This window comes from Crinia signifera, chromosome 2 (genome assembly GCF_055691185.1).
Source record: "Crinia signifera chromosome 2, ASM5569118v1, whole genome shotgun sequence".
Taxonomy (NCBI): Eukaryota; Metazoa; Chordata; class Amphibia; order Anura; family Myobatrachidae; genus Crinia; species Crinia signifera.
Window position 1 is genome coordinate 61,879,249 of NC_139218.1, and position 13,441 is coordinate 61,892,689.

At 44.0% G+C, this 13,441-nt stretch overlaps 1 protein-coding gene across 2 annotated transcripts; it reads right to left on the bottom strand.

The window, feature by feature from the left end:
- Positions 1–21: 21 nt before the first annotated feature.
- Positions 22–10,853, bottom strand: EXO5 (exonuclease 5). Of its 2 annotated transcripts, XM_083172248.1 has the most exons (7): positions 10,529–10,853; positions 7,882–7,939; positions 6,547–6,803; positions 6,008–6,112; positions 3,141–3,313; positions 2,570–2,640; positions 1,186–1,324 (listed from the first exon to the last, which is right to left on the bottom strand). In XM_083172248.1, exons 1-6 carry the CDS (start codon positions 10,719–10,721, stop codon positions 2,614–2,616), a joined length of 813 nt encoding a protein of 270 aa, XP_083028374.1. In that variant the 5' UTR covers positions 10,722–10,853; the 3' UTR covers positions 1,186–1,324; positions 2,570–2,613. The 2 variants fall into 2 exon arrangements, with proteins under 2 accessions (XP_083028373.1, XP_083028374.1); XM_083172247.1 differs by lacking the exon at positions 2,570–2,640 and having other exon boundaries at positions 22–1,324; positions 10,529–10,850.
- Positions 10,854–13,441: the final 2,588 nt, after the last annotated feature.

Consider the following 13,441-nt stretch of genomic DNA (forward strand, 5'->3'; position numbering starts at 1 on the left):
TACCACATCAGAGATTAGATGTATGTTTTGTAAATATTTAATAAACAAATTAAAATATTATTGGAGGCATAAAAATATGAAACACATTAAGGGTATATATATACTGGGCACAGATGGTTTAATCAAAATGAATGGAGGTACTAAGTCACCTCTGCCTAAGCACAGATATCCTGAAAACCTGAAGCACTAGGGTGCCTTGAGGACAGCGTTTTGGAACCACTGCACTAGAGACTAGAAACATAAGGAACTATATAAAATATAGTTACTTATGAACATATCAGATAACACATAGTATACACCAGTGGTTCCATAACTGTGTGCCCAGGCACACTGGGGTGGCTCGAGGCACTTGCAGGGGTGCCTGGGTTTTTGGTCCACGACCAATTAAAATGACCTGTGGTCAATGTAATTGGCAAAACCAGTACTTGTGGCTTCCAGTCATACAATATGTGGACAAACAGATGTGACTGCTGTTCCTCAACATATCACAGAGCCCCCCCTCTGCATGCTGCCGAAGGTGGAGAGACCTCATTTGATGGTCACCAACCATGCCTTCAGAAATAAGGTTAATCAAAACTGACTTTTATTAATGACAGGGGGCGGGCACTGACAACATATGATTTCACCCCCCCCCCCCCACCTCAAGCAGGCACTGATCCGCCTCTGTTCCCGGCGTTTTCATGTTCCCTGTGAATGCCTTGGAGAGTGTGAAACGTGCATCCCCCCACCACCATAAAAAACAGGGCCTAATTGGCCGATATTGACCAAACAGCTAAAGATGAGACCAAAAAAAAAGTGTTGGGCCCATGGAAGAAGATAAAAGCGTAATGTTTTGTTATTTTCTAAAGACTGATCATCATTTCCATTTCTTGCTTTGGGTTCTGGAATGCATGTTCTTAGACTTCTGTGTCCTCCACTCACAGGTGCTGGCATAGTCACACATTGTGCACTTCCAAGCATCTTCTATGTCCACTCCATGGACTTCTCTTAGTCCTTTCCAAAAGGATAAGTAATACTTTAATTGTTCCATTATATTCTCCTTTTCAAATCTCACCACATCATATCCCAACAAGGAACCATCCCCTTGATAGCAATATTCCAGCTTCAAGCTATCAATCACAGGCAATTCAGATAACGTGAGGTTCAGACAAGTCAAGTCCAAGACATCCCTGAAGGTAGACACGGTTAGCCCAGACTTAGTAGCATGCTGCATCACTTGCGGTCCCAGCTCTTGCTCTGGCCTCAGCTTCAACTGCTGAATGAGAGTATCTTGCTGCAGACCTCCACTTACCATGCCATCGAATAACAGCTTGTAGAGTGACACCTGAAAGACACAAGATCATGTAAAGAGACCATACAACTGCGTCTTTTCCCCCCTATGACATCATAAAAATGTCCTTTAAAAAAAAAAAAAAAAAAAAGCCATTTATAACAATAAGCATTAGCATTTTTCTAATAAATAAAAAAAAAACAATGCATCAAAGTCTATTCTAGACCAACTTAAACGTAACACACTCACATACTGTAAGTTATCAGTTTACTAGAGAAAGAAATATTATTACCTCCATGGATAACCCTTACAAAATGTGCTAAACTTTTAGGAGCTCAATATCATAATCAGCTCAGAGTTCATGTACTAGATCAGGCATGTCAAAACTATGCACCTCCAGCTGTTGTGAAACTACAAATCCCATCATGCCTTGCCACAGTTTTGCCATTAGGAAATTACAATAGCTGGAGGGCCCCAGTTTGGACATGCCAGTACTAGATGGTCAAATCGCAATACAAACTGCACTCTATCTGGATAAAAGAACAAAGAATGTCTAGGTCAACACCGCATGCTCATCATGCATTAGGTCGACCGTGAGTAAGGTTGGCAGGTACAAAAGGTTGCTATGGAAAGAGTAGGCACAGCAATTGTCGACACATGCTTTTTCAACATTTTCATGGCTGGGCTTACGGTTAGGCACTAGGTTTAGTTGCCGGAGGGGATGGTTAGGGTTATACCAGTATCGGACAGTTTGGTTTTTTTGTCCATTGTAGCCCAAATCTAACCCTAACAAACCATGGGTCAGCCATTTTGTGTGTCAATAATTCCATATCGCCCTTAAGCACCGTCGACCCGGTCAATCCAAACACAAAAAAAAACTGCATGCACAGCCTACACCCTTAAGTATTCTGGAAGGTCAATATACCTTAAGTTCAAGAGTGAAAAAGAAAACGATTTTCCATGTACACCCTTGTGTAAAGCTGTACTGAACTCAGTTGTACGTGCTCCCGCATTGCATGCATAGAACACACACATGCCTATATTAGCCGGTATGCAAGAGTTGTTCATATCTTGTACTGTGCCCCTATCTGTATGCTTGGTTCGATACTCATCATCAATGTGCATTCGCATCCCTGAGTGTGCAAGGAAATGATTTCAAGATCATGCTTTGGGATTATTGATCCTGATCTAGGCCAAGACACCTCATACACCAACACTGCAGCATTTCTGATGTGCGGGCTGTGCTCTGTAAGCTACACTCCACTGCACACAAATAATAAATGGTGAACAGGTCCTTACTGTTACATGCTTCACCAATACATAGTTAATTTTTGCTTGTTTCTTCAGCCATAAAAAGGTACAAGAAAGGTCTACAAAATAAAAGACAAATGAAAAGATGAGAACTGGGGAGTGCTAAGAATTAGTGTTCCCTCTAAGCCTATTTTGCAGTGTGCCACACCCTGCCCGTTTTTAAAAACTCAAAATGCACCCTGCCCTTTTTGTGTGTGGTACTGTGCACCCCTTACACTGCCCCCAACCACGCTGAAATGCCGCTGAGAACTTTCAATGTGTGCCATCATGTGTAACGGGTATTGAGGTGTGTGGTATAATGTGTAAGAAGCATTACAGTGTCATTACGACAGAATATGTAATTGGCATAGCAGAGTTTTTCCATGTTTAATGGGCATAATCATAGTGCAGTGTACAATTTGTTATGTTTTTTTTTATTTTTAAATGTAAAATGTGCCCTCCCAATTGAAACAAGTGCCCCGCCCAGTGGTCAGCACCCTGCCTTTAAAAAAAAAAAAAAAAATCCTACAGTGAACACTAAAGAATTTAAAAAAATATATATATATATTATTACGTTTACCTGGATCCCGTGGCCTTTCTTCTGAGCTGCTCGTGGTAGTGTTGGACTGACGCGTGTTTTCAGCTCTCTCAGTTCCAGCTCACCTTTGGAGGAGTAACCCAATTCATCAATCACCCCTACCACGTACACACCATCAAGCTCCCCAAACACTGGAAACTCTCGGATACGGCCACCTAACATCAGACACAGGGTATCAATTTGGCTGTGTAAAGTGAAATAGTTACCGTACCACAGAAATATCATATATAATCATAAACATCCTCCTATGGAGAGTCCCAAAAGAGATAGATATATATAGATATATATTATATACCCGAGAAGCCGCAACACAGCTCCACCACCCTGAGCTCCTCTTACCAACATGCGACTGTGTGCTGCTGCTGACTCAGAACCCTCAAAACCTCCCTGACAGACCAAAATAAATTTGTCTATTTCATATAAAAGATAGCGGCTGCTGCTGCTGCTGCCCTGCCCCCTCCGCCCTCATTCAAAGGCCCAGTATTCTTGGGTGCAATTAATGGTGCACTGCTATGTGGCTATGGCTGCGTCCAGGGCCTGCAGTTGCCCCTGCTCCCAGTGGAGATTGGGCAGTGAGGTACAGCTCCATGAAGCAGGAGCTGCAGCATAGCAGGGCCAAAGAGCAGAACAGAGTAAGGAGGGCGGTTGGAAATGGTAGCATATGATTATCCCCACAGGAGGTGAGTGTCCACCTCTGCCCACCTTGAGCAGCCACAGCAGTGCACGGCACCCACTCCCTGAAGATTCATACACCCACCACAGGGAGAGGGCGCTTTTCCAGTTTATGTTACAGAATAGGGAGGTGGTGGTGGGGATTGGTTGGGGCACCCTGCCCTAAGAAAAAAATCCAAGAGTGAACACTGCCCCATTCCCGCTGCTGTATGCCCCCGGCCCACCCCGATGTTTGTGAACAGCTCGGCGACTATGCAAGTTGCCAAAGTCATTTGCATAGAGGAGCTGCACTAAACATCGGGACGGGGACGAACTTGCTATGTAGCGAGTGAATCACAATGACCCCCTAAGATCGATACATCCAGTAAGACAGCTTTTTACCAAATCGAATATATGAAAATGATAAATATAAAAAATTCATTAGATTAGTTATGTAGATATAAAAAGGGAAGGTTAATAATATAAATTCTAGGTCCCTAAATTGCCAACAGATAGAGTAATAGACACAGGGGCTGGCTGGTAACTTTTAGCCTGGAGGGCAAACACAAGCAAGTGGCCTCTATTTCTTTATCAGCACACATCTCCTGTACATGTGACAAACGATAAACCTCAAATGTGTGTTAATCATTTTGTGATAAATCTGAATGTTTTTTCAATGCCATACAATAGTATGGTAACTGCAAGAAGATGGTAAGTTGTTTGCAGATACTGCAGAAAAAGGTGATTTTCCTCTGTTCATACAGAGGGAGGATTGTTGCAAGTGTCAAATAGCGCTGGTTATAGCACATCTGACACTTATGTCCTCCTCCACATTCCACTATTATGGCATCAGACTTCTAAACATGCCACTATTACGCCATCAGACTCCTCTGCATCCAACTATTATTATTTATTAAAAGTTTCTTATACAGCAAACACATATTCTGCAGGGGTTTACAGAGAATATTTGAAAATTCACAACAGTCCCTAAACCAGTGGAGCTTACAATCTATATTCCCTACCACATGTACACATATACACAGACATTCTAGGGTTAATTTTGTTGGGAGCCAACTAACCTACCAGTATATTTTTGGATTGTGGGAGGAAACCGGAGTAACCGGAGTAAACCCGCGCAAAAACGGGGAGAATATACAAACTCCGCACAGTTAGGGCCATTGTGGGAATCTAACCCATGACCCCAGTGCTGTGAGGCAGTAATGCTAACCATTACACCATCCGTACTGCCCCATGCCATTTTTAAAAATGTATTTATTTTTTTTACCCACTGAAGCCTGCACGGATCTGGCTGATGTGGCATATTTGTATTTAGTGGCCGTATAAACAGTCGCTAAATATGATTTGTACAGCTGGCTAAACCATCGGGCAGATACGAATTCGTAAATAGGGCAGCTTAGTAAATCAGCCGTATTTATGAATCATATTTTGTTAAAAAAAAAACAGCCGTAGCCAGTCGTATTAGGAATACGACCGAGTCGTATTCTTCGTAAATTTCCCTCATATTCTCTTAAGTATGAATTAGTCCAGTGTCTAGTACAGGGGAGAAGTGCACAGCAGTCAGATTTATCTGACAAGCCACTGTTGCCATGGTCAGGCAGAATAGATATACAAATAGAAACTGTTGCAGAAGAGTATCTAATCTAAGCAATTGCAGTATACCATTAGCGCAACAGTGACTTGAGTTTATAGCTTATCAGACAGCTCCATATCCTGTACATGAGTACGGCTGGATGAATAATCCTCATTTCCTATTATACTTTAGGAACTACAGGCCATTATACTGTATATCAACTATATTGGTCAAGTGAGTCCAACTGCCTGGGTGTGGTATAGGATCCGACAGTCATTAGCCCGACGTCGGGATCCTGACTGGCCGGACCCAGACAGCTTGGCAAGCGCAAAAAAGCCCCTTGCGGGATTGGGTTAAGATTTAATCCAATCCTCTCCGGGACACATAATGACTAATATAGAATGGTAGATGCTACCCATATTAGATGCTAGTTTAGTAGTGTGCCCCTTATAGGAATCCTTCTTTATTTGGTTGTATGATATACAGATTCCTGGGAGCACCTCCCTTGAGATTTATGGTTACTCATACAATAGACAGATGCACAGGGTTATATGATTTATTGAATAACTGAAATAATCCTACATTGCAAATATACTATTTTACATACCTGATTGTAAGACCGGGATCATAGCTAAAATGTTGAGGCATTTTATAGCCCAGGAATCTTCACGGGTTTGTGTTGCCACCGATACAACATCATGCACCTCCAGCTCTAGAAAATTAATCCATGAGAGAATGAAGTACAAGTAGAGTATCCCCGATCCATTTATCTGTTTTCCACATTATTCCTAAAACCATTGTTCCTGGAATGTACTGTAATTGGCACTACTGGGAACATCTGTAACTGGCACTAAATATGTGCAAGAAAATGATTGCTTAGCATTCAAATACAGTGCCTTAGATAGTACACAAACTCTGTTTTATGTTTTGAAACCTTGTTTCATGCACAAATAAAACATATTTGTGTATATTTCCTGTGTTTAATGTGTTTATACAACATAAATATTCCAAAATATGGAATAATCCGTTATCCAAAATGCTTCTGGTCCCAAGCATTTTGGATAAGGGATACTCAACCTGTAGATCAAGTGTTGGAAGACAAAACTATTTCTATGGCTATTTATCTAAACAAAGGACTGGGCTAACCTCTGGCCAAATGTATACTAGATCCTTCATCCATTGCTGCCGTTTTCTCTGGCCGTTCAGGTTGTGGCTGTTCGATTTTGTACACCATTTGCTGTTCACACCAGGTCTGGGAACAAACGTCAGTCACAGTCACGTACTTCAGGTGATATTTCTCCAGCGGCACTTCCAGTTCTTGTTTCCTTTTTCTTTGCACATTGAGACTGTTTTCACCTGTTCTATATGGAAGCAGACTTTCTGCAGCTTCTGCATTCACCTCACTTTAAAGGGAACGTGAGAAACAAAATCAATTTGGCTGTATTACATCATTTGGAAAAGAGCATTTTATGGTCACAATATCATTGTTTCAAGTGTGCTCCCTGGACCAAAGAAAAAGGTTATTTTTTATGTGTCCTGCAGTTCATTGCAGAGGGGAGGGCAAAGCATTCCAAAACTGAACGGGTCAATCACCTCTTCATTGGCACTTATAGAATGCCAATGAATGCACTTATAGAATGCTGCATCTATTAGATGTCGTCTGCGACTTTATAAAAATGGCTGACAAAGATCCGTGAGGCCAAATGTGCAAAGGACTGAGATGCCCACATTTAGTGCCAGTGCATTCTGTAATAATGTCTGGTACGTCCTTATATGCAATCAATATTATATATAAGACTTTATTCTGGTTGATTCACAGCCTTACGAGTCCACCAGACGCCACCCTGCAAATGCTGGGTCGCCCGCCCCCTCCTCGCACAGGCTGCAAATGGATGTTTTACATAAACATCCACTTGCAGACTTTGGAGGAACACCCACATCATTCGATGGTCGCCGATCATCGAATGATGTATAAGGCACACGCACATCTAAGGTTACTCTGAGATAACCATAGATGTGCGTGGGCATTCGGAAGGAAGTGGGCGGGCAGCTGACATCCGCCGATGTCAGCTGCCTGCCCCCAGTGCCTACTTCCCTGGGCGATTTCCATGGGAACGCCCATGAAACGCTGGGTGTTTCCATGGGAGAGACTCTACTGCCGCCCCATGCCAAAAATGTTGGGTGCTTGCACCCATCGAACAGTCTGTTCACCATGGCCGCACGCAACCGGCGTATGCAGATGCACCAAACATCGTCCCCCATGTGAACATAAGGGCCGTGTGAATGGACCAGAATAACCCCAATAGATATTCGGAACAGCATAAAAACGGGCTCCTCTTGTAAAGTAGAGCCCTCAGTAAAGAGAAATGTACATGCTATCAAGTCATTAATGTGTCAGGTTTGGAGGAATAAATGCAAGTAACGTATGTGCTGCAATGAAGAAGATGCTCTTCTAGCGAGGAGTAATAGCATTATACATACACTTTTCCAGTACTTGTAGTTTCATGTTCTATTTTCTTGTCTTTTTCCTCTTCATCACCTATAAATGAAATTAATACTTTGTTAAAATGTGTAAAAGCTACACTACAATAAGGAACATACTGATTGGCAGGAATGTAACTAGGGTGAAGACCGGGTATTTTTTCTGCAGGAAACACCATCCGCATACATTGTACTTGTCACCGTCCATGAGATGCACTACCTTGATCGCTACCTGTGTACATATTACAGCAGGCAGCACTGTATAATAGGGACAGCACAGGCCCCCTATGTGCACCACCTCCCCATGTGCTTTGCTGGGAGTTATGGGAATAGGAGTCAGCAGCAGGAAGCAAATATAAGTGTAACCTAGCAGCAAAAGGTGACCTCTACCTGGTGTCATGTGTTAAAGGGGGCGCTACGTGGTGTCATGTGTATAAAAGGCACTACTGTGTAGTGTAACTTGAATAATGGACACTCCTTTGTGGCGCAATAGGAATTGCCACTATTCTCTGACCACACCACTGGCATATTAATAACGGGTGCAATGTATGCACCCATTGTTTTCAATACATCCCCTTTGGAGTCTTGCATTGGCAGTGCAGCAGAAATCACCAGTAAAATTGCGCAGTGAAACCTGGTGTTTCGCGCAGGGAAAATTACTAGAAAAATTGATGGCCATCCATTTTGTTTGACTCATTGCTTGTGGACTATGCTCCCTGTGAAAAAAATAAAATAAAACCATGAAATCAGAACCTCCCTGTGATTGTGGGAGGGGAGGTAAGGATGAGATGGCGTCTTGATGGTCCCAACCCTATTCCTATTCCCAGTCAGCCACACTGCAGATGCTTGCAAACAGGGCTTATGCGCAAATCATATGACTTTTTACTATTGCCTCAAAAGATTTGATGGTGGATGCCCAGCTATGATTTGATGGCGGGTTCCCATTCTTATGACCATCCCTAGTGTGCAGGATTTTCAGGGGGGGGGGGTGGGGGGGGGGTGTTTCTGTACAGGATATTGGTGTATAATTTTATAAACACACACACACACACAAACACATATACATACATTCACACACACCATACACATACCCTCCAACATGACCCATTGCATTCGTTACACAATGCGCTGTTCCTGGGCTTCCCTCTTAGAGGAGTATTCAATTATTTTTTTCTCCATGTGCAGCGAATCTGGTTTAGGATTTGTTGCACATTTGCAGGGTTCCGGAGGGCTGCAGCATTCGCTGCCAGCCCTCCCTGTCACCCTATTCAATGCAGCAGGGGCTTGCTGCCCCTGATGGCGAATTTTAACCCCTGCTGCGAATGCCGCAGGGGGACAGAGGAAGGCAGGGAGATGTAAGCCTCCCTGCCTCCCCCTGAATTTCTGTTGGGGAGAAGGAGGGCTTAAAGGGACACAGGCAGCAGAAGCTGCCCCCCCCCCCCCCCCCCCCGATAGCTGACAGGGGACAGGAGCCGCTCCACTGGTCCCGCTCGCAAGAATCCGGGACCAGTGTGCAGTGAATATATCAGGGCTGGGCAACACCGGCCCTCCAGATGTTAATGAACTACACATCCCAGCATACCTTGCATCAGTTTCAGCATGGCCATTTAGCAAAACTAATGCAAAGCATCCTGGGATGTGTAGTTCATTAACATCTGGAGGGCCGGTGTTGCCCAGCCCTGGAATATATGAATATCTAATGAGCGGCTTCCGGCCCACTGCTGGCGAATGTGTAAAAAAATAAAAATAAATTAATTTAATAATGTACTTCAAAGCACATGGATAAAAATAGCATGCCCCTTCACAGAAAAAAATTAATCAGATTTTTTACACCAAAAACAAAACAAAACAAAACAACCTTTATTTTAAAAGATCACCTTCCAGTTCACCTAAAAAAGATGACGAATGCAAAACGGTGAAACATGGCCAAAATCACTGGAAAGCAGTTCTCCATTTGAGCATTGAATACACTCTGCAAATTTGACTAAAAACCCCATTGAAAACCACCGGTGAATCGACTGATATTCGCTGTTCATTTTCAGCGAATTGTTTTTTTTATTGTTTTGAATAGGGCAATTTTTTTTTTTTTTTAGAGAAAATTCGCAGTTACCCGGACGAATTGCCAGATTCGCTTTAAAATACGATGAATCTGAGGCATTGAAGACTGGCCTTAATGTATGAGTGCCATCACTTGAGTTGTTCCACACAGGTGATGGCAATCACACATTAAGAGATAAAGTCCATGTACATGCACAGAATATACACACATACTGTAAATGCATACAGCATGTACACATTTTGCATGCATACATACAACACAGCATGTACACACAAACAGCATGTACACATAGAACACACACATTGACACATTCCTTTATCCTAAAACAAACATCAGTACAGTCAGTGGCATAATTACCTTACCCCCGGCATATACAGTACCACACACTGTCTTCTCAGATGCACACCATGCCTCCCCACCCTGGCCATCTCTCTCTGTCCGACTCGTTCAACACAGTCTCAGTCAGTGTCACATGTCCCAGCAGTGCACCTGGGAGCAGGAGCTGCACTCTAGCGCCCCCTAGCTTCATGCAGTGCAGCCGGCAGCCTAACTCACTGTTCTATTAGGAGAACTCTCTCCGTCACTCACCACGCGCCGCTCCGTCCTGCAGCAGCAGCAGCTCAGAGTCGCTGATGTCGGAGAAGCCGTCACCCTCATTCTCATTCTCCATCTCCTGAGGTGCTGGTCGCTTATCCAGCCCAGCGGCAGGGGCGCCATCATCCCCGTCTGCCTGCGCTGCTGCTGCAGCAGTCTCTGCCTCGGTGAGGGCGCCACTGAGCATAGCTCTATGTTCTTATCGATACTATCGGTGTAACTGTATCCACCATCACCATTGGGCTGCAATCTGCATGGGTCACTCCCCACCCTCCGATGTGACGTAATGTATGAGGGTGATACCCGAGTCACGTGGTACGAGCTTAGCCCTTGCTTGCATAACCAAACCCATAATAAAGAGTCACTGGGATCCCTCAGTACTATAATGGTGTGCTGTGCTGTTCTAGTTTCCTGCTTAGTAGTACGAACTTAGGTTTATAAACATACACGTGTCAGTAGCAATCTATATATGCTGCTGTAGTGGTTAAAAACCACAGAAAACCAATATATAAACTAAACATGTGCCTCCTGTATAAAGAGTCTTTGATGTTTAATTCATAAGCTATACAGTGCACATATGGACCATGTTGTGGGTATACAATGTAAGCGAGTGAGTTTGCCTGTACACTGCCGCCAGTAATGTATAACACATAAGAGATGGCTATTGAGTGATGTCTCAACACATGGGTGGGAATTTAATTGCAAAGCCCCATACACACTAGCCCAGTGGTTCTCAAACTGTGCACCGCAGCTCCCTGGTGGTGCCGCATCAATGTCACAGGGGTGTCGCAGCCCTAGCAAGGAATCCTGGCAGTTGCCTGTTGTTCCTGAGCAGGCTGGGCAGTGAGCGGAGAAAGCAGGCCGGGGCGGATACAGAGGGGGGCAATTCCCCCCTGGCCATCAACTCGCACAAACCCTGTTTGAATGCTCAAATCTGACTTCCCATCATGGCCATCACTGTTTTGCCACGGTGGGGGCATGGCCAGCAGCTCTGTAAGCTGCCTGCCATGCCCCCAGCCTCCGCAGGAGGGGACTCCCAACTGCCCCACCACGGGACACGGCTGGCCCCGGACAGGAAGCAGGACCATCCCAAAAATGGGACAGTCCCACAAAATTGGGACAGTTGGGAGGTTTGCATCCACAGTGCAGAAAGCCTGAATCATTTGTGCAGTCATTTATAGCCTACTTGTAATAACTCACAGACAGGCAACCTCCAATAGACACAACTGTGAGTGCTTTTGTGTGATAATACCAGGGCTATTTTTCAGCAGGCTCCAGCAGGAACTGAGGCCCTTATTCTAGTTCACTCTTTCTGACAAAATATTTCTTAGATGGACAAAACCATGTGCACTGCAGGTGAGGCAGGTGTAAAACCCCACCCAAATCTAATTATCTCTGCACAAGTAACACCTTCCTCACCTGCAGTGCACATGGTTTTGTCCATCTAAGAAATATTTTGTCAGAAAGAGTGAACTAGAATAAGGGCCTCAGTTCCTGCTGGAGCCTGCTGAAAAATAGCCCTGGATAATACCATACCTCCCAACTGTCCCATTTTTTGCGGGAACATCCCGGTTTTTCGGGGATGTTCCCGCGTCCCTCCCGGGGCCAGCAGTGATTTTTATCCTGTTCGCAAATATAAGACAGTCTTGACTGACCTATATTTGCGCCATCTGGGTCCAAAAACGGGACGGGCAGCTGACGTCCTGTGATGTCAGTCCGCCCCCGGAAGCCATCAGCCCACTCGCATTCGCAACGGAGCCGCCCAGCGGTTTCCTATGCACACCCAGCGTTTTTGTTGGTACGCCCCCTGCCCGCCTTGATACGGCCTTCCTCTGCGAACGCCCTAGCGACTATGCAAGTCACTGAAGGCGTTCGCACCGAAGCCCTGCACATTTGCGAATATGCGCATGCTCAGAGCGCAAACATCGGTCCCTGGTGTGAATATGCTGGGGACCGAACAGATCCGAGTGATCCAAAGAAAAAGGTAGGAAGAACTAGAGGTGCCTCTGGAGAGATTTCACTTGAAGTATGTGGTTGTGGTTGATTTTAATTCTCAGACTTGGGGGTATATTTGCTAAAGGTATATTTTGATCAATTTCAAATTGATTAAAAGTGATGTTGGGCTTTCAGGGCTAAAACACACATTTACTAACATTTAAAAATGAATATAAAAAATAGTGTTAGTAAAACCGTGTGTTTAACCTTGGAAGTCCCAACATCATTTACGGTTGATTTTCATTGTTCAAAATCAATTAAAATCAACCATTCTTAAATATATACCCCAGGTGTGAACAGCAAATACACCTTGAAAAAGGGCTTACATACAAGCCCGAAACGCGTTGTTCAGTGGAGTTTTTGTTGCTGTTTTTTGGGTGTATGGAATAGAGGTTTGCCGAACAGTCATCTTGGCACTGGTCCCAGAGCCCCCATCCGGATTGCAGGCACTCGGATCCCTCTTCCATCTCATCCATGTTTTTGTTTGTATCTTTTAATCTTGTTTCACTGTGGACTGTTTTTATCGTGTAATTTTTGAATTCTGTGAAAATAAATACCTTTTGGAGGAAATTCAGCTTCACCTTCATTCATATGGTGGATTGGACAATTGTGAATTGGATAAAGATACCTTTCAGGACACATAGGGCATATGCTCTTGGTAAGTTGTATCTCCTAAGGGAGTTTTTGTACTTGAAGTTGGCCGCTGGGTATTGTACAAAGAAACTGCTACGTGCATATAGGGCACCTACAAAAGGTCAGTTGAGATCATCCCGCTAATTAAGAAAAAGTGTATGTGGACAGTGGATCATTCCTGTTAAAAGATACCCTTATGAGAACATAGGGCATTTATCTAAGGTCAGTTATACAGGATAAATTCTAGACGACCAGACCTAGAAACACATCAATAGAAGG

Excerpts from the sequence above, each read along its gene's own strand:
- EXO5 (XM_083172247.1), bottom strand. The coding sequence starts at position 10,721 with ATGCTCAGTGGCGCCCTCACCGAGGCAGAGACTGCTGCAGCAGCAGCG. Across the intron at positions 6,804-7,881 it reads ACTACAAGTACTGGAAAAGT|TGAGGTGAATGCAGAAGCTG; the intron begins GTATGTATAATG and ends TTCCCTTTAAAG. Across the intron at positions 3,314-6,007 it reads GATCCCGGTCTTACAATCAG|GTGGCCGTATCCGAGAGTTT; the intron begins GTATGTAAAATA and ends GTCTGATGTTAG.